This window comes from Pomacea canaliculata, linkage group LG5 (assembly GCF_003073045.1).
Source record: "Pomacea canaliculata isolate SZHN2017 linkage group LG5, ASM307304v1, whole genome shotgun sequence".
Taxonomy (NCBI): domain Eukaryota; kingdom Metazoa; phylum Mollusca; class Gastropoda; order Architaenioglossa; family Ampullariidae; genus Pomacea; species Pomacea canaliculata.
The window spans coordinates 9,056,761-9,075,755 of NC_037594.1; the positions used below are offsets into that span (position 1 = coordinate 9,056,761).

The 18,995-nt window shown below is 46.6% G+C and overlaps 1 protein-coding gene and 1 long non-coding RNA gene across 16 annotated transcripts in view; one reads left to right on the forward strand and one right to left on the reverse strand.

Annotated features, from left to right (window-relative positions):
• The window catches only part of LOC112563615 (RNA-binding motif, single-stranded-interacting protein 3-like), a 141,672-nt gene that overhangs the window by 44,379 nt on the left and 78,298 nt on the right, over positions 1 to 18,995 (reverse strand). The window contains exon 1 of one of the 15 annotated variants that reach the window (XM_025237766.1): positions 7,063 to 8,000. The exons of 13 other annotated variants lie outside the window; for them this stretch is intronic. Coding sequence is in view for 1 of the 2 variants with exons in the window: in XM_025237765.1 (XP_025093550.1) it covers positions 2,050 to 2,076 (27 nt within the window). In the remaining variant the exon portion in view is untranslated. Of the gene's footprint in view, positions 1 to 2,049; positions 2,206 to 7,062; positions 8,001 to 18,995 lie in introns of those variants that run through there. One more of the 15 variants, XM_025237765.1, reaches the window with a different exon arrangement.
• LOC112563616 overlaps positions 1 to 18,995 on the forward strand; it is an 85,855-nt gene that overhangs the window by 40,271 nt on the left and 26,589 nt on the right. The window lies entirely within an intron of this gene.

An 18,995-nucleotide genomic window follows, 5' to 3' on the forward strand; every position in this document is an offset into this window, starting at 1 on the left:
GTCTCGCTCCTGGCACTCAACACTAAAGAAGGCGGTCCACAGAGGACTGCTTGTGTGGGGAGGCTGTTGGGGCAAGAGTATGTAAAGGAAACTATGATAAAGATTGACGAGAAGGACCTAAATCAAAGGAAAATGAAGAGTACCGTTACAAAATAAAGCACTGCAGTTCCGACATTCACCTTAGCCAAGGAAGGGGAAGTAACATATTTGCTTCTTGTGAGGTCACGTCAAGCCTGCGTACCTCCAGTGACCTCGGAGAGGGCGATGAGAGGGCCAGGAGGATGGTGTGTGTATGTGGGGGTTGGGAGTGAGTCGGCTGCATGGTTGTAGAAAACGGCAAAGCCTGCGACATTTGGCCACTAAGCCCAGAAAATGGAACCTACCTGAAAAAATTCGTTGGCGCCCCCTCCCCCGCCTACTCGTGCCGACCACGGCCGCTAAAGGTCTTGCAGGTGACCTGCCCTGCCTGGTATAAAAACCCTTGTTAACAGTAGACCACCAGGCAGTTTCCCCCTCCCTCCACCAAGGAAAAAAAACACCTCCCAAAGCTACGTATGGAGGCCTCGCCGTGTGACTCGCTTAAACTCACTTTCCTGCTGTCCTACAGGAAATGCTACACACGCGAACTTCTGTTTGAAGCTTTAGGTGAAACTCTCTTGATTTAAATGCCAGGCGTGTTTGTCGACGGATTCGTCTTCTTTCTTCCTTCCTTCACTACGCCCCCTTCTTCTCTTTAAAATGTTCTCACAAACAGCGAAAGAAGAGAGGGGGGACGGACAAAAAGACATTGAGAGAAGCGGGGGAAAGACAGAGAGGACGAGAAAAAGAACACAACGCTTAAGGTGATTCCCCTCCCCCCCCCCCCCCCCCACCGTCACATCATGCAGAAAAAAACCAACAACAAAAAAAACTAAGTAGGAGGTTGGGGGTACCGGTTTGAACAGATTGTGAAAACCTGTGGTACAATTACGAAAGGGGGTCGTAATAGAAAATAACACAAATGAAAAAGAAGCAGGGGAAGGAGCCAGAGAAATCCGCTTGGCAGAAACCGAACACAAACACGAATCCTGGTATTTACAAGGTGTGTGTACTGTCTTACAGGCCTACCTGCTGTGTTGTGTGTCACAAGTCAACAGGTTGTGTCGTTAGTACAAGCTAACACGCTGTAAAGACAAGTTTCAACGATGGTAAGACTCAAGGGCGACAATGTGACCTAATTTTATTTTTAATGAGATTGTCGTATCGCTTCTGTACCCGTTTCTGACCCACAGACCACACATGTGCACATGCAGTACACACCCTAAACTCACCCATCCGCTTATCAACCAGTTTCATCAGAAACAACAATTACTACAATGCATGGGGACCTTGGGGTCAAGTACCAGATCACACAGCACAGCACGTGAATGAGGCGTTAAACAAGTGGTCTGCCAACTGCCAACAAACAAGAGCAGGCCCTTTGCCTCTCCCAGACCAAACTTCGTCGTTGTTGTCGATGTGTAAGAGTAGGCAGAGAGTCTACAGGATGTCCGATGTAGCTACAACCGCCTCCCTCTCTCTCATGCGCCCTGCCCATCATACCACGGGCTGGATTCCCCGTTATGGCAACAAGTTGTTCAGTGTGTTATGAACACGGCAACAATTGTGTGTTGTTATTCAGTAAACAATCACATACATCGGTCTGGTTTTTTTTTTTTTTAGTTGTATGCATGAGACTTGTTTAGCTTTGATAATGCTTAATTAAATTTAATACTAAAACCTGCACAAAATATACTATGACTTTGAGGCAACAATAACTTCAGTATAATTGTTTCAAATCGAAAAAATATTAACGGAACTAAGTTTAGCGAGTGACAAGGAATCCAACACCAGCTTAGAATCTCTCTCACACACACATCACATATCGTCTCACTTTTAAAAAATACAATCCGGTGTTCATGAGCCTGTCATAAATTAAACGAGACACAAGTGACAAGTCCTACAACATGCCAGCCTGTCGAGAAACTTCCACAAAATTACAGCCTTAGAATGAATAATAGGTCAGCTTACGGAATCCAACGTCCAGAGAGTGGTCATAGCAGGGCAGGCGAGGTCAGCAGACGAAACTTGTGTCTAACATATAGAGGGGGAGGGCGTGGATGATACACGGACGCAAAATCAATTAAGTGGCCATCAACTAAATCTTTCTCTTGATCGCTTTCTACCACAAACCTTCCTTCCTCGCTGGAGTCCACCACACCGCACGTCTGCCAGCCTGGCACAGTAACACTCCTTTTCCCTCACTTCTTGCCCCCTGCACTCCCCCTCCACCTGACCCCACGTGTCCCCCCCATTCTCGCACTACTGCCTTGCCCTCTACTCGCTTTAGTGCGATGTTTGTCTCATCTTACGGCGGGCTCTCTCTCTCTGGGCTGCGGCAAGAGAGTTCGTGCATGTCCAACAACATAGATCAGGCAAGCCCACCTTGTCACCACCACGGTCCCCTCCACCCTCTGTGGCCCTGTCACCGAGTAGTAGGCTTCTTCGCTAGCAAGCGGTCCACTCCCCCCATCCAGCTGATACACAAAGCGTCGGAATCAGTATAAAATATCTGATCTGTACAAACCAGACTCGTACCATGCGCTGCCTCTTGATGCAAAGAAGCCTGTCCGAAAATGTCCTGTTGCCAGGACGAAAGGTTCGACGCAAAACATGCAAAACTGCACCCAGGTGTGTTTGTCCCTTTTACCTGGCTGCGACGTCTCCCTTTCACACCCCCGCCCCGTCTCGCGTCGTTCCTCTCCACCCGCCCTCCCCTCGGTTCTCCGCCCTTGACCCCCTCTTTCCCTTCCACCTCCCCTCTCTCCCCTCCCGTGAGCTGCCTGGAATTCTTTCCCTCTTACCTCCATTGTCGCAAGTACCTATGATCTATGAACACGTCCTCCCAACAGAGGGCGCTGGCCCCGGCCGCGCTCCACCCACGAATTGCCTGGCAAGTGATGGTCCCTGTCAAATACCGTGCTCTGTGAAATCTTGTCAAGGGGGGCGGCAACCAAACCCTCCTACAAGGACTGAGAACTTGGACGATTTTTCTGCGACCCGAAAGAGTTAATCTGTTTGAGGGATGGGTGAGTGAGTAGAACTTTCAAGTACACGAACTTTTTATTTTTTCTCTCAGAAAGGACTGCCAACCGACGAAGCTTTCACTGGGTGCGCCAACGTACGAGAGTTAACTAGCAGTCACACACACACCATATCAGGAATGCGAGTAATAAAATGTTAATGACCTCGGCCCCGAGTTATCAAAGGCATCAGTGAATGGCAGGGCGAGGTAGGTATGCGAGTGGGTCTATAGGAGACAGGCAGTCTTATCAACACCAACAGCCTGCGCTGTTCTGTCAATCTCCATGCGCCCACACCCCACCCACTGATTCTGTCACGCGGATGCACAACAAGGCTGTCAAGTTTGGCTGTTGAACGCAATCCCAACAACACCTTTTGGCTAAATGTTTGTAGCGAATTTTAATCTTATGTCTGGGTAGGTTTTGAAATCCACCTATCTATGAAGAATGTGTTGTGTGTGTGCTGTGTTTTGTGAGTGTGTGTGTGTCAGTACATCTGTGCGTCAGGTGTTCGCTGGGGAATATCAGCAGGTGTCATCATCCCTCCAGCGAGTGCGTTTCTTTCGCTTCAATGGCAACCTCTTGACGTGTGTACCTGTCTCAAAAGGTGATCACACGAACCATTTTGAAAAGGTGATCACAAAAAAGCCGCTACAGGTTCGGCGTTGTCCACGTTCTCACGCAGATAGTCTTTCCGTCCCTGACCTCCATCGCTCTTTTGGTGGCCTTAAATCCCAACACTTTGTTCTTTTTATTCCTCTCTCCTCCATCTTTTCCTCCCTTCCCCCTCTTCCTCAACAAACCTCCGGCACAAGTTAACCCCTATGTGCACGTACGAAAGAGTTTTGGCAACAGGTCACACAATGGCGACCACTGATCAACCAGTTCCCGTTTTCATGACTAATTATCCTTCGAAGGAAGGACTTCCGAACGGTCTGTTCAAAACATCCAGAACACAATAATCGTCTGTTGAAAAATGAATGCACTTCTCAGATCGCGTGGTTCAAAATGAAAGATCAAATATCTCCACAATCTTAAAACCACCTATAAAACATTGTCGTAAAATTTTATCTAAGCCCCGTATCACCCTAGCCGAAGGGTGGGTAAACCAAGATGAACCCCTTCACAAGGCCAGGTGATGGGCTCAAACTGACATGGGCTTTGGGATAAGGAAACAAAATTATTATCAAACATTTGATCACTTGCTGTTCATAAATGCTTCCAGGCAAATCAAGGAATAGGTAAGTAAGCAATGTGAGTTGGAAGATACTGGGAAGTAAAAGAAAGAAAATGATGTGGTATTTCGCCAGCAGTTATCCTTGATGTTTGTTATCCCTATTATGTTTTGGGCTTTGGTTGTTAGGGTAGAATTTTTTTTTTTTTTTTTGCCGATTTACTTTATACATATTTAACGTATCTGATAATTGTACTTGCGTGCATCGACTAACACTTATTTTTAAAGTTTGTTTCCCCAGCAGTCTTCAACAACTTTTATATCGGTATTATAGGAATCATTTAATATTCAGCTCAAAGAATTTGTTGCCTAAAGCACGTTGATATATGAACTGAGTAGAAATGACAACAAACCAGCTGTCCTGCTGTATGTTCAGCAAGCACAGCACGGTAGTACACACGATGCTTGCTCTACCCCCACTTCCTTGTAGCACGGGGTGGCGAGAATAAACTAACATTATTCTGCTATTGATCCCGTCGCCAACACAGCTACATTGCCCGCTCCCACTTGCATCTCCAAGTGCCACCTCTACCCTCTGCAGTTAGTGTACATCACGAACACTAGTCTGCTGGTCACCTGCTGTGCGGGGGCTGCTGCATCCCAGTGTATAAACAACCACCAGCTGCTGCACCTGTAGCACTAGGCGCAGGCGCAACGCATGGGCGAGTGCACGTTAGGCTGACTTGGGTTTTTCTCCAAAACTGTGTAAACCTTCAGGGCCAGAACAATAGCCTGTCCTCAACTGCCAGTGGCATCTGGTGCCACAATGGTGCAGAAATAAGGTCAGGATTTTATACACAACAGCAGCTGTTTAAAATGGCAACTGTGGCCTACCAAATGTTTCTTGTGAATCTGGAACTGTGATATGCACAAAAAACTCTTTAACCGAATGTGATGCACTTGCACTATGACTTTTCCCACCCCCAGTATAAACGAAAAAAAAAAGGATTTCTTAAACTTGAAGTTAAAAAGAAACAGTAAAGCAAATTTTAAAGAACAGTACTTTCAAGTAGCGTGTCACATCTACCTTATACTAGCCAGTACTTATTCATTGTTGTAATATTTTTAGCTTAAGTTAAATCAATAATTTATACTGTTTATATGCTTTATTTTGTTTTCACCGAATGGAGTTCGATCATAATTAACATCTAACACTCTTCTCGCCTACAATGTCCCCCAAACATCTGGTAAAAAGTTAACATTTCTCCCCTCACCCAACCAAGAGACCCCACCACCCGTAAGAGCAAAAGTGGCAGAAAATGTGTTCTCTGATATCACGTGCGTCACGTGCGATAAGCTATATGCAGATGAAATTACAGTCGTTAGGCACTGGACCCAAGCGACACTTCTAGCTCTTGGCTTTGTGGCAACATCATTACCACGCAGCCCGCCTGTAATCGAGCTCTTAGTCACCCAAACACGTGCGACGTTACAGCCAGCCGTGAGACAGGCCCAGCCACACAGACCAGCCCTGGCTTGTACAGTTACCTCGCCCACGCACACACCAACGCACATGCAAATGCACACACACACACTGGACGAGATTTCTTCAACATTCTCATACTCCAAGAGCTATATTTCCGCTAAACTGATGACTTTCCTAATAAGGACATTGATACACGCATTATTCCAATACGGTCCCACATTCGGAGTCAAACACTAACCGCATTCACGAAGACTTCGGCAACACAGGCTAGTAGCACATGCTAGCAACACGTGCCTGGCAACACGTCCCAAACGCGTTGCTAGGCAAGGAGGACTGGATGAAGAGCGGGAGGAAGAGGGAGAGTGTGGGGACCCGCTTGCCAGCAGTCACGTAGCACTTCACAACGTTCTCTGTTTCACGATCGTGCCCAGACCTCGCACCAACCGCTTTGTCAACGTGTAGGACGAGCCCACCCGTTTCCTTCTTTCCAAAAAAAAATAGTCATCGTAGTCCCCGTGTTCGTCCCCGTGTTATTTTCTCGGTAACTCCTTTCGCTCGATGCTCATGACATGCGCGAGCGTATAACAGTTCTAAAGTTACTATGAGAAAGAAGTTCCAAAAATACCAGCATTATTCTGTACATCTTCGATGGCCCCAATACAGCCCTTGTACTATCAATGGGTTAGGAGTGTTTTTAAACAGATATATTAAACGATACTGGAAATCGATTCAATCAACTACAGCGTGATTTCAAAAATGGAAGCGGGGGCGGCTCGCTCACCCTGGACTGTACGAAATTAGCGCGCCTGAAAAATCCTGCAAAATGGTGGATGGGACGAGAGGTAAAGAAATATAGTGCCTCATCAATGGTGATGAGTAATTCAGCCAGCTGCAAACGCTACAGCCGCCGGCACTGGGAAAAAAAAAGGAACAGAGGAGAAGCAACAGACAAACTTGCCGCGTGCGGGTGACATGCCCTCCCGTTGCCTCCTCAGCAGCCACTCGCTGCGGTCACTGCTGCCGGTGCTGTTGTTGGTGTTGATGCTGTTGGCGACTCTCACCCGCTTGCAGTACGGAGTACGAGATGGGGAGTTGTGCGTGTGACTATCGATTAAAAACAACTGCGGGTGGCGTTTGACTATTTACAGCTGTCGATAACTTCTGTTGGCGCACAGACAACAAAAGTGACCTCGAAACACCCCGCAACATTTCAGTCACTGACAATATGCGCACACGCACACACACACACTGCTTTTGTTTTTTAAGTTTTGAAACGTCCCATGAAGAAATTCCGAGCTTACCGTCAAAACAGCAGCAGGTGGGTGAAGACCGTGAGGTAGGCCACAGAACGCGATCTGCTCCACTTTTAAAGGTGATAGGTCACGGACGCTGATTGTTCAGAACACACACACACGCACAAGGCAGCAATCGTCTTCTGGCTTCACGGCTGGCACCCTTCCTCTCTGCTTTTGGCGAGCGCTGGGACTGTGGACACCGCAAACTCAACCATCCGCTTCGTGTGAAAAGGTGGGAACAGTCAAAGGCACTAAGTGACGAACAGAATCAGTCAACCGACGGATGGAAGAAAAAAATAACCGACGAATAAACTTGACCACAGAAGTGGTGGTGTCGAGACGATTGGTGGAGCTGAGAGAGGGTGGTGGTGTTGTTGGGGGGAGGGTTCTATCGTGACGTCATCCAAGACGGTCTCGCAGCAAAAGGTCCAAACAAACCGACGAGGTCAAGAAAAACAGAAAACACTTGTCAACGATTCGACGTTTATGGCACATGGACTGTCAAGTAAACTATACGATGCTATGGTGCATGGACGGCAAAGTGAAGGCACTCGCGACTGTCGCTCTTCCCCCTCCCCGCCTCCAGGGAAACGCCCGTTTAGCAAGATGCAGCGCAGATGCACAACTCGCAAGCGACCGAGAGAACTGGAGTGAAAAACTGGTCTGGCGTTGTTATTGCGACACTGCGTGGGCTTGTCCACAAAACCCTTCGTTCTTCTTCGACCGGGACTCCTCACGATGATGTTGGATGGGTCAGCACCGACACCACCACCACACCGCCGTCACGCTACAAGCACAATCGCCAGCAAACTGCTAGGGACCACCGCCTCCTCCACTTGTGAGCACTGACTACTCTTCCCACAAGCTCGCGCCCAATTCTTGGCCGGCAACTGGTGGTTTCCTCACATCCGAGCTTGGCGGCGCCTAGGCTTGTTGTGTGTTGTGTGCTCTCTTAGGAGGACTGACCTGTTAGCACTTGGAGCCAGGGATCCGTTTTCTTCCTCTTCCCCCCACCCTCCTGCTCTACGGCGTGACGTATCTTGCCCCTTTCCTCCTCTTGCCTCATAAAAACAAACACTGGCGCGAGACAAGAGTGAGACAGAATGCTTGGAAATGAGAGACCAAAAATCTCCTTGCGGGGTTTAGTAATGTGCGACACGGTTATCTTGCCAGTCGTTACAGAAATGGCAGGATCAAGCCTAACAGCTGGAGGGCTGCGAGAGAGCCGCTCTTACTTGTGGCCGAGTGTGAGGGGGAGAGCTGTGCAGGCCTGGGCTGCTGCTGCTGCCTCTCTCCATCCATTTCTTGCTGTGACTCACAGCCGCTGCCGCCCTAAATACCGCCCGCTTGCCGCGCCACACCACCACCAGCAGTCGTCTCCCCTAGGCCTCACATCCCTCCTCCCACCCTCTATTCGCACCCCACCCACCCCTCGTAACGCTTTCCTAGAAGCAGCAGCAACAACAAGCAGTGGCAGCGGCGGTGGCGGTGGTGGCTGGCCAGTGTTTTGAATCCTGAACGTGGATGTCACACGACTCGCACGACTGCACACATACTTTGGGGATTGCTCCTGCATTCGTACAGCCCGTTCCGCACTGTGAACTCCTGTCCCCTCCCCAACACCCCAGCCCACCCGTTCTAAGGGGATATAGCAACAATTGGGATTGATAATCTTTGAGATTACTGCAGCACATTGTTTTGATTTCTCTGTCCCCCACCCCACCCACCACCCCTCGTTCTTCCTGTTGTCACAAGGTGCTATCAATTCCACGATTAAAAGAGATCAAGGAAGAAAAGAACGTGTGGACTTCATGTACACCAAAGGAAAGCCATCCATTTGCAATACTTTTTTTTATTAAACACCCGAAACAAGTGTTAGCTTCAACGCAGCCTTGCAGAATCCTCCCAGTCTAACAATAGCAACAGCAGCAGCAAAACTGTGATTCTCAAAATAAACATGTCTTTCACTAAAAATAGTTCTAAAAGAAGTGAGTTTGCGCTGTTGTTCGCGGTTTCTTGTTCCTTTTTTTAATATTAATGACAGTAAATGTGCACCAACCAAGGTTTACACATCTTCCGGTCGGTCATAAGCAGGAATTTATTTCAAGGTTATGGTCGGAATTGTTCGTCGATAGCGAGCCGCGATTGTTGATATGTGTCTATAAATAGCTACGACAGGTAGTCTGGGACTGTCCGTATGAGCGCGCAAGTAGAAGTATAAATGTTTTCCCGTTGATGCCCAATGCCTGCCAGCACACACGCACGGACACCAATCAGGCAATTATCAGTAGCCCATGGCTGAAGACGAAGCAACAGCGTTTACAATAAGTGAAACATCTGTTGCAGCTTCATACAGATTCCTACTCGATATACTGTTGACGCCTGTTTCACCAACACCACCTAGGATGCCCATTGTTTCGCCGGGCCCAAGCTTAGAAAAGCGAAGGGGATACAAAAGCACACACACACAACGCAGAGTTGAAGCAAGATCATATCTAAAACTCGCACACACACACATTGCACTGCACAGCGGACAAGCACACACTGCGTGCAAATCACAAATGGCCTCTGACCTCCGACTTCCATTGTCCTAGTTCTGCGTCTGCTAAGTTGAGGACGCTGCGAGCCTGCAAGCACCGCACTCGACCCCACCCCGACCCCACCACCACCTTCCCTCGTCAAGTGCGTTGTGAAAGTCCCCAGCATCGCGCAAACCGTTTATATAAACAGTATCGTATAGTATACAGGGTAGTACTGTTATAGCAGTTAAGGACCTAAAGAGCGGGTGACAGATACGTCAACGCTTATCTCCTCCACACACACTCCCACCTTCCCCCAGCGCTTGTCACGCGTGATCCACCACCAACAGCCATGCTGGCAGCGCCACCTCCAGGCAATGTGTTTGCTGGTCTGGTACGAGAACTGTGCAGGGCACGGGGTAGCCACGTGCTGGTGGGCGTGGCCTGGCTTTTTTTTTTTCCTCTTCCCCTTCCTCCGTTTTCTTTTGTTTATCCCTCCTTCGTGCCACTACCCACTCCCAGGTGACAGGACGCCATCGTTCAGCGGACTGGTTTCTAATGGTCACAAAGGCTTGCAGCAAGCAAATGTCCGAAGAATGGCCATAACAGATGAGGTCAAGACATTCTGCGTTTCTAGAAGAGAGGAAGGATATTCATCCCTCCTTATTCCACATGATTCCCCCTCCACGCTAATCCACGCCAGGTTATCCCCTGTCGCTATATCCCTCGCCTGACATTATCTTCACTGCCACATCACGTTATCCCACCTTAACCCCACAACTTCGTGCGTTCCAGTCTCGGGGCAAAGTCGCTGTTGGCGGTGGGTAGGGCAGGGCACGAGGAAGTGGGCTCCGGTGCTGCCTGCCGGTGGCTGGAGTTTGGTGCCGACGTTTGTGATCAGGTGCCCGTGTACCCACGTGACGTCTGCTTTCAGCCAGCCTTTGTCTGCCCGTGCCCTGTCTCCTGTAGCTTTTTTCCCCCCAGCTCCAACGAGAGGCAAGTGGTGTGTATGTGTAGGAAGGACAAAATGACGGGTGTGTTTGGGGAATGGGGGAAGAAGGGCAGTTCCTTTCCGTACTCTTCCGTGGTCTTGGGGTCAAATTTTCTCGATAGACAGGTGTTAAAACTATGTACTTCCATTCCCACCCCACCACTACAGCTACTAATGGCCAGATGTCTCCTTGATAAGCCATGGCCACTCCCCCCCTCCCATCTTTTTCATCTCTTTTTCTGCACATCAAAACCCAACAGCCAATCAAACGATAAATACAAAAATGTTTTCTAAACCCACTTTGTAAAAAACTCCCGCATCAGAAAAGTATCCCTGTGAACAAAACAAAAACCCAACTACAATAAGCTCTTGCCCGTTCGACATCAGCTAAAAAAAAGTGCGGGGAGGGGGGGTTAGCTAAAAAAAAGTGGGTAATTCTGGCGGGATTTGCCGGCAATCTGCTCCACATCACCATTTGCTCCTCCCCTAGCACCGCTGACTGAACACCCACAAAAGGTAGGCGCGGGCGTGCGCACTCCTGCACAAGCATACACGCATGCGCACTCAATCTGGGGCAGACGCACGCGCACACACAAGTCAAGCGCCCGCGCATGGCTAAATCAGGGGGCTGCCCTCCAAGAACTGGCCAGGCAGGGACCAAGATACGCATGAAAATGAATCCTATGTTGAATGCAACAGCATCGGCACAGGACAAATAACATCCTGTCATTTCTGAGACGCCCTCCTCTATGTGTGTGTATGTGCGCGCGCACGCCCTGTCAATACCCAAGTGGTAGGGAAGGCAGGGGGGTAGAAAAGGATTTCAGTCAACGTTATCGACAGGACGATAAAAATGGAACCCGAGGCAGAAATCACAGAATCTCTACTCCTGCTAGCACGTGCGCCAGCTAGAAGGTTTATAACTAAATAATAATGTGAAGGACTTGGAGGGATGGATAGTCACAATAGTAAAGGCTTAAAAACATGCAAGTGGATATCACACACACACACATGAAAACATATCTGAGAAGAAATTGCAGAGAACTGAACGTGGACGCTCTTGCGACTTTAAATGAGCTTGTGTTGGCACGGGCGAACCACAACAGGAGACCACTGTATGTCGCAAGTGCATCACGAATGTGTCTATATATAGCTCCCCGTGTAACCACCAGACCCGGAAACCAAATTTAGTGGTAGCTGAACGGCCTTGAAAAGGCGGAAGTGCTCGTTTGGTCATGACCTCGAAACGGGAACTGGTAGCCCACAGACTTCACAGACCACACATTCAGCAAAAAAGATCTATCGCCTTCATGGAAACAAAATCGCTATTGACTTCCGGTACAGGCAAAAGGCGTTGCCTTACTGGTGTCTGTAGCGACGTACACATCGGGGTCACGGTCGACTTTTCTGTATTTCTGCGTGTTGTATTAGCCTAATATCCACTTTTAAAAGTAGTCTATCAGTTAACGTGAAGAAATATCGTGCTGTTGAAGGTTCTATTTTTTTCAGTTAAAATGATGTAGTCGTCAAAACTGTACAGAACACGAACACGGTATGTGAACGTTTGCCAAGCATAGGCAGCATATTGCGTTTTGAAACGGTTTCAAATGTGACTGGGCAAAGATGAAAAAAGTATATTTATTTAGAAAATCATAAAAAACAATAGTTTACTGGAATTAGCCTGCATTTTATTCTGTTTCAACTTTTATAAAATATAATAATGAAAGCATGTTATACCAGCTATGCCCTAGAAAGCTCTAAGCCAACTACAAAATACTGTAGGCAACAAAGCATGATATGATTAAACTACTCTTATTTTGTAAACAACATTGAAACAAACTTAATATAAGACTGCTGGCATTACAGAAAACAACCTTGCATATCTTTATCAAAGAGGCTGAATACAATATAAACATGACAACAGAACTTTAGAATCAACACCATATATATTATTGATGTACTGAGCAATAAAATTGTTACCACAATGCAAAATGTACACAGTATTGGGACATCCAAGCATAGTTGCTATAATATTCTCTAGTGCATTGATTGAAGCGTATACCCTATTGACTTTTTAATCTCATTACATATGCATGTGAATAGCCAAATGGTATAAACTTGTAAATATTTAAAAGGCATGTCCATTACATTAGTCCAAATAGGTACTCACTGCTTTCAAATTAAAAAAATTTTCATCAACTAGGGGAATAAATGTCAATGAAATTAATGAGGTTTTACACGGCCAAGAGATGTAGAAACAATCTTTGCATTGTTATCTTTGGCGTATTCTTCTATTTCCTTCAAACTGCTGGAAAAATTAATTAACATTATGAATGTTTCATTCACAAAGAAGCTGCATTTGCTTAATCTTAATTACTGACACCCTATTCCCTCAACAATGCATACAATAAATAACAGCCCTTGGTGGTGTTTAAATAATATAGTCTTTCATTACCACTTGCTGATTTCCAGGACCGGTCCACTCCATTTTAAAGCCCTCCATGATGGATCAAATGGTTTCCTGAAAATGTTAACACACTTTAGCATGTGAAAAAAAATCACTTTGATTAAATTCGCTCTTCTTAAAATTAATATATCATTAATTCAGGGTACATTAACTCATTAATCTTCTGCTATATAAATCCTTTAAAGCTTTGTAGTGTTATCATTTCCCGGAAATCTCTTCATCGTTATATCATACATCATATTATTAACGTTGCTTCATATGTAAGGCAAATTAATTAAAAGGTATATTTGATCCAATTTTACATTTTCTTTTCTTGAAAAATCTTCAAATATGTGCTGAAGAGCTTTGCACTGATCGACGGACAAGTATGTGTTGACAAGTGTGTACATTCTAACCTACAAAGTATATCAACATGCCTACTTACGTGTCAAAAACCTTGTGAGAATCTTTCATCTGTCGGTCGGTGCAGCCAGCTGCACAGCATGAGCTCACCAGTTCTACAATTTTCGGGTACTGGTTATGCTCCGCGCTATTTCTTCCTGTAGTTGAAATTTCCTGTGTTCTTGTCATTGAACTGTAGAAAATTTTTTGTCTAGAGATGATAAAAGTCTGTGGGGTAGCCCAATCGTTCTGAGCTGCTCAGGGGTGTAAGCTCGCATCAAGTTGTGTCGGCGCCGGGGCGGCAGGTAGCCATGCGACCATAGTACCCTCGACTTCGTCGCCGAAGCTGCTGAAGATGTTCTAACGATATGCGGCAAACCTTAGGGTGTTCTCTTAGACTTAGAAATCGACTAGGATTGTTTTACCCCACATTGTTTTTGTCCTCGCTGTTCAGATGTTTACACTTCAGAAATAAGGTAGATTGGAGCTTACGGTGGTAAGGTCAGGTATTTCTTCATACCAGTGACCAGACAAACATTAGTGGATGATGTCATCTTTCAGGACATGTTAAAGGCGAGTGTTGTGTTCATCCGTCTACCTGTCGCGTCTTAAAAATGGGGAACAACTTGCAGTACACTGCCAATACACTTTTCGACCCTTACCTTTTCGTACTGCAATATAAAACATGTCAGTATTTTCACACTTACACCAAAGAACCAGAATATTACGCTGTGACACGTCAGCACTAACAGTTGTTGTTTGCACCAATGTATTTACTTAAGATGTTCTAAAACCTACAAGCAAATTCAAATTTCTAGAAAGGCCTATGCATTTCAGTCAGTCCCAAATATGCATTTTAGTCAGTCCCAAAGGTGGGCGACTTTTCACTGTCAACCAAAACGACCATGCGTTACTTATCTAGCAGGTGAACAGTTTACCTTTACTATAGACTGTTTATCCTTAAACTCAACCATCTCAGTGTATTGATCTCTTATCGTACCAAGTAAGGGTCGTAACTCAGCAAGACCTTTTTTATGGTCCACATCCGCTTTCCGGGCAAAAAAGGATGGGGTGCATGGGAAGATTAGTAGGGAAAAGAGGGAGATAAGCTGCTACCCTAGCTGCACTTTACAGATAGACAGGTACACGTTATCTATCGTACCGCAGATATGCCTGCGTAAGCAGCACCTGTATCAGTTTCTGCAGACACCAACCCTTTCGGAGGCGGAAGGGTGTCGAGACTGATGTAGCATGGCTGCCATGAGTGAGAGAAATAGTCCCTGTAATATCAGTTGCAGAACATGGTCCTTGCTATGTAACCCTTTACTGTCCTAAAAGGACGGCAGACAACGGAACTTTGCAGGCATGGAGTCGTATCCTGACTGAGTACAAACGCACACCAAAGTTTAAAATGTTTTAAATGTTAGAAAATGCATCGGAGGCTCCACACTATGCGGCTGTTTCTCCAAACTTCAAGATACTAACGCTGCAGTGATAATCGTTACCCATGTTTCAAACCAGTGCCTCCACTGTTGAAAACTATCGTCATTGCTAGCATTTCAATCGTTTTGCAAATGCAGAGTTTATCCTCACGGTACTGTTAACACGGATTTTTAAGATTGCCCCATCGCGAAGCAAAAAAAAAAATATATATATATCGGCGAGTGAAACTTGACCACCGACCTTCTCTGCTTCACACTCGTGCAGTAACCCCCGAACTAATGAAGGGGATGGGGTGTGTGTAGTATTCACCTCCCCCAACCCAAGACAAGTATTTTTTTTCTTTTATTGGCCAACTGGTTTTCCTGTACCAATTGCATCTGGGTTTGGACCGGAGTGGGGAACAACAAGTGGGTAAATCGGCCGCAAAGTAGTCATACAAAGGATCCTTAATGGCCACCTTCGAGCACCCTTCACAGTCTCCCATACGCCGCCCTCTTATATCAGCTTCGCTACTTGACGAGACCTAAAACATTTAGTTTTCCACACTTTCTTGATTCCGTCACTTGGGGAAAACCATAGTGTGCCCCGTGATTTTGTTTGATGGTGGTGGGAGAGGGGATGAACGGAGTATTGTTTTCACGATCAATAGCGTTAAAAGTCCTTACTACGGTTTAGACTAGTTCATCTTGGATACAATAAAAACGAAAACACTGCTGTAATGTTTACATGGCACTGTCACAGAATCGCACTAATATAGTGAATAGTTGTGCAAATACGCGTGACATCCGATAGCCCGTGCAGTCCATTGTGGGTCCCACATTAAGTCTCCTCCAAACCGCTACTTGGACAAAGGAAAGACGCCTATAGCCCCACTCTAACCAAGGGAAGAATGATCCCCCACTGCTTTGTGGGCAATCTTGGGAAAGATTAAGGCTAAGGAAGTAAACCCCTACAGAAAACCATATTGCTAACACGGCAAATGCGGGCAAAGATTGTGCACGACGAAAGTACCAGCCAAGGCCCAGTGGCTTGGTGTTCGCGACCGATCCATTGGCTGAGGTTCATTAGGAGGAAAAGATGGGCGCCTAGAAATGTATAAGCCCAAAGACAGGATCTCTTTGTACGCTTGTTGTCAGACTTGCAGAATGCGTGGCGTGGCCTGCAGTCACTGGAGTTGGCAATGTAAGGGTTGGTCTGCTAGCTGGGTAAGCGAAAAGCTGGGGAGCGTTTTCTGTAACGGGTCTAGGATGTGAACTCGAAAGTTCCTGACTTCAAAAGCCTCTTGGAAGTCCTAGCCTCTTCCACATTTTTATCTTCCAAAAAAGTGTGTGCTCAGATATCCAGAACCGACGCCAACAACCCTGGAGGTTGATTATTTTTTCAAAGAGATTTTAAACCAAAGAAAGAATGATGAAAATCCAGGGATAAGGGAATGTGTTCAGGGAAGAGGAAGAGAGGCGCCTGAAATCTCGTAGTAACACTACTCATTGTTCTCTCAATCGTCCCTTTCCTGAGAATGACCCAGCTGCTTCGGAATGGGGAAAAAAATAATTCGAAGTTAGTGTTCGTTCTTTAAAAGCAGAAAGCTTTGTTTACATGTGCAAGCAAATCATATGCGAGACACAAAAATCGCGATGAATGTCTTTTGATTGAGAAAAAAAAACCCTGCAGGAACCAAGTGTCAAAAAAAAAAAAAAAAAAGCGGATTTGATAAATGTTAAACCATCTCGAAAATCGAGAATTGATTTATCTGTGACTTACGACATATCACTAGTAAACTGCAATACGTCAGCGTCATCCACATTCTATCTCACGCCTCAACTCCCCAACATCATACAGATACTGCACGGCACTACATTTAGAAATGCGCTACACGTAAACAGTCTCTTTCCCTCAGTATTGTGCTTGTTCCCCTTTCTCCCTGCCTGCCTCATGTGTGCCTGTCAAAATTGTGATGAATTATATGGCAGTGAAAGGTGGGAGGGAGGGGGACAGAGAAAGATGAGTGAAATGTTTGAAGAGGGAGGCAGAAAGGAAGAAGGAACGAGAAGGAGATAGACGCCGACACGTGACAGACAATACAGCATCCCGGAAATTAATCCAACCCTACGATGTCTACCCTGCGCTAACGGTCACTGTGACGTCACCTTGTGGTTTGCTGCCCGTCGTGGACCACTGTCTAATCTGCTCACATCTCTGGAGGACAGTTTGGGCATGAACCACAGAGCACTACCTTCATCTCTTCCCTAGAGGGATTCTACGTACGACCTGCAGCCAGGCATCCAGCATCCACTCAAACGAGACTGACAAGGGAAGTTAACTCCGAGAAGAGGGATGGCAACATTGCTCCCAAGGGCATTGCGTCCCTTGAACAGTGCTGGCAGGAAACATGGCATCAATGGACCAGGAACCACAAACTAACAGTCACGTCATGAGGACAATAAAGCAGTACGGGTTTAATTGACAATCAAGTCACTTTCTCAACAAAAATAATAAAATTATATTAATTATATTTCATCGTCAAGCAAAACAGGAACCTAGCGTTTTGTTTTTTTTCCCTCTTTTTTTCTCTTTCTTCTCGCTAGTTTTTATCTTTCAAGGAGTTACAGCTTAACATTTCGGTGTCGGTATCAACGCAATTACCGGCCACCGCAAAGGCAAAACGCCGCCATACTGTATGTGATCACCAAGGGAAGTAATTGTCATCATGCATCGATCTGGTGCAGACGACAGCGGTTAGCGGCTTTTGACTCCATAGCCGCAGCATGGGTGCAAGCCAGTCACTGCCGTCCAAGCCGATTTCACGCCGAGGCCGGCAGGCGGCTAACACTCCAGATGAGGTGGGAGGAAGGGTAGCTGGAGGAGATGGGTGGGTGGCTGGACACCTGGAAGGTGGGTGATGATGGGTCTCAGGTGGACGGGCAGGAACCCGCATCACGGGGGGTCGGGGGAAGGAGGGGCGGGTGCCGTGAAAAATGAGCAACAAAAAACCCGTTAATGCCGCAGCTTGAGAAAAGAAGATTTGCTGCCGCAACTGCGGGAACGCCAGGACCCTGGCAATGCTGCCAAGCAACTCTTCCCGAACAGAGCAGGGATTGGCGCAACAAGACAGTTTGACGACAAAAGCGATGGCGGCAGACGATGTTTACAAACCTAAATCACGTCACGCAGCCAAATGTTAAAACTACGTTGTCAAAGCACCGAGAGCTTCGAAGAACTTCGTTGCAGGCAGTTGGGACAACTCGGGAGTGATTTACAACAATTATTTACTTTCCATCTGCATCATGAGCGAAGCTGGAATTATATTCTTACCTAGTCTCACTTTTCCCCCCACTTCATACGCGCCTTTTTTTTTAAAAAAAGAAACTGTTTTGCTACAACAAAGGGAGGCCGCTTAGTCACCGAGAAAATTTTAGCAGTTAGGCAAGCATTACTAATAGCTTCATTTATCGCGTGTGTGTGTGGGACAGAGAGAAAGAGTAGTTATGAGTTGAATGATGGGGAATGAATACGTAAGATACATTTGATGCCGACTGTCAAGAGTATGCTCGTGACACTTGCTGTATGTAAACGAATTGAATCCGCTTTTGTTACTGAGATAAGGTACTCTATAAATAAACATTTATTATTATTACCTTAGAAACGTCAAAGGCTGGATGAAATTTTCTGACAGTATTCGCTTCCCTATGTGGTCGTTCCATGGGTGGACTTTTGACCAATGACTATACATATGTTGTACTATCTTTGATCTGTCCCGTTTAATTATGGGACCTCCATGTGTACCCAGTTTGGAGTGGCAACACTGAAGTCACGTGACCCACATGGAGGGTTGACCAGCAATCGATACACAGTGCCGCAGAAACCCTCCCAGTGCGGGCCGCAACCAGGTCCTTGACCCTACCTTGACCTAGCAGTCAGGACTGACAGGAAGTGATGCATTTCGCCAACGATCTAAGCGGGGCTTGGCGGTGGGCAATCGGGAAGGGGGACGGATGATCGATCAATGCACTAGTCCGCTGTGTGGCGCTGCACACTCATCCACGCGTGCGCACATCCCCGCATCCACAGTATGTGCGCCATCGTGACAGACTCAACACTTCCTCTCGGACCAGCGCCGCGAAAGACTGGACCTTGACAA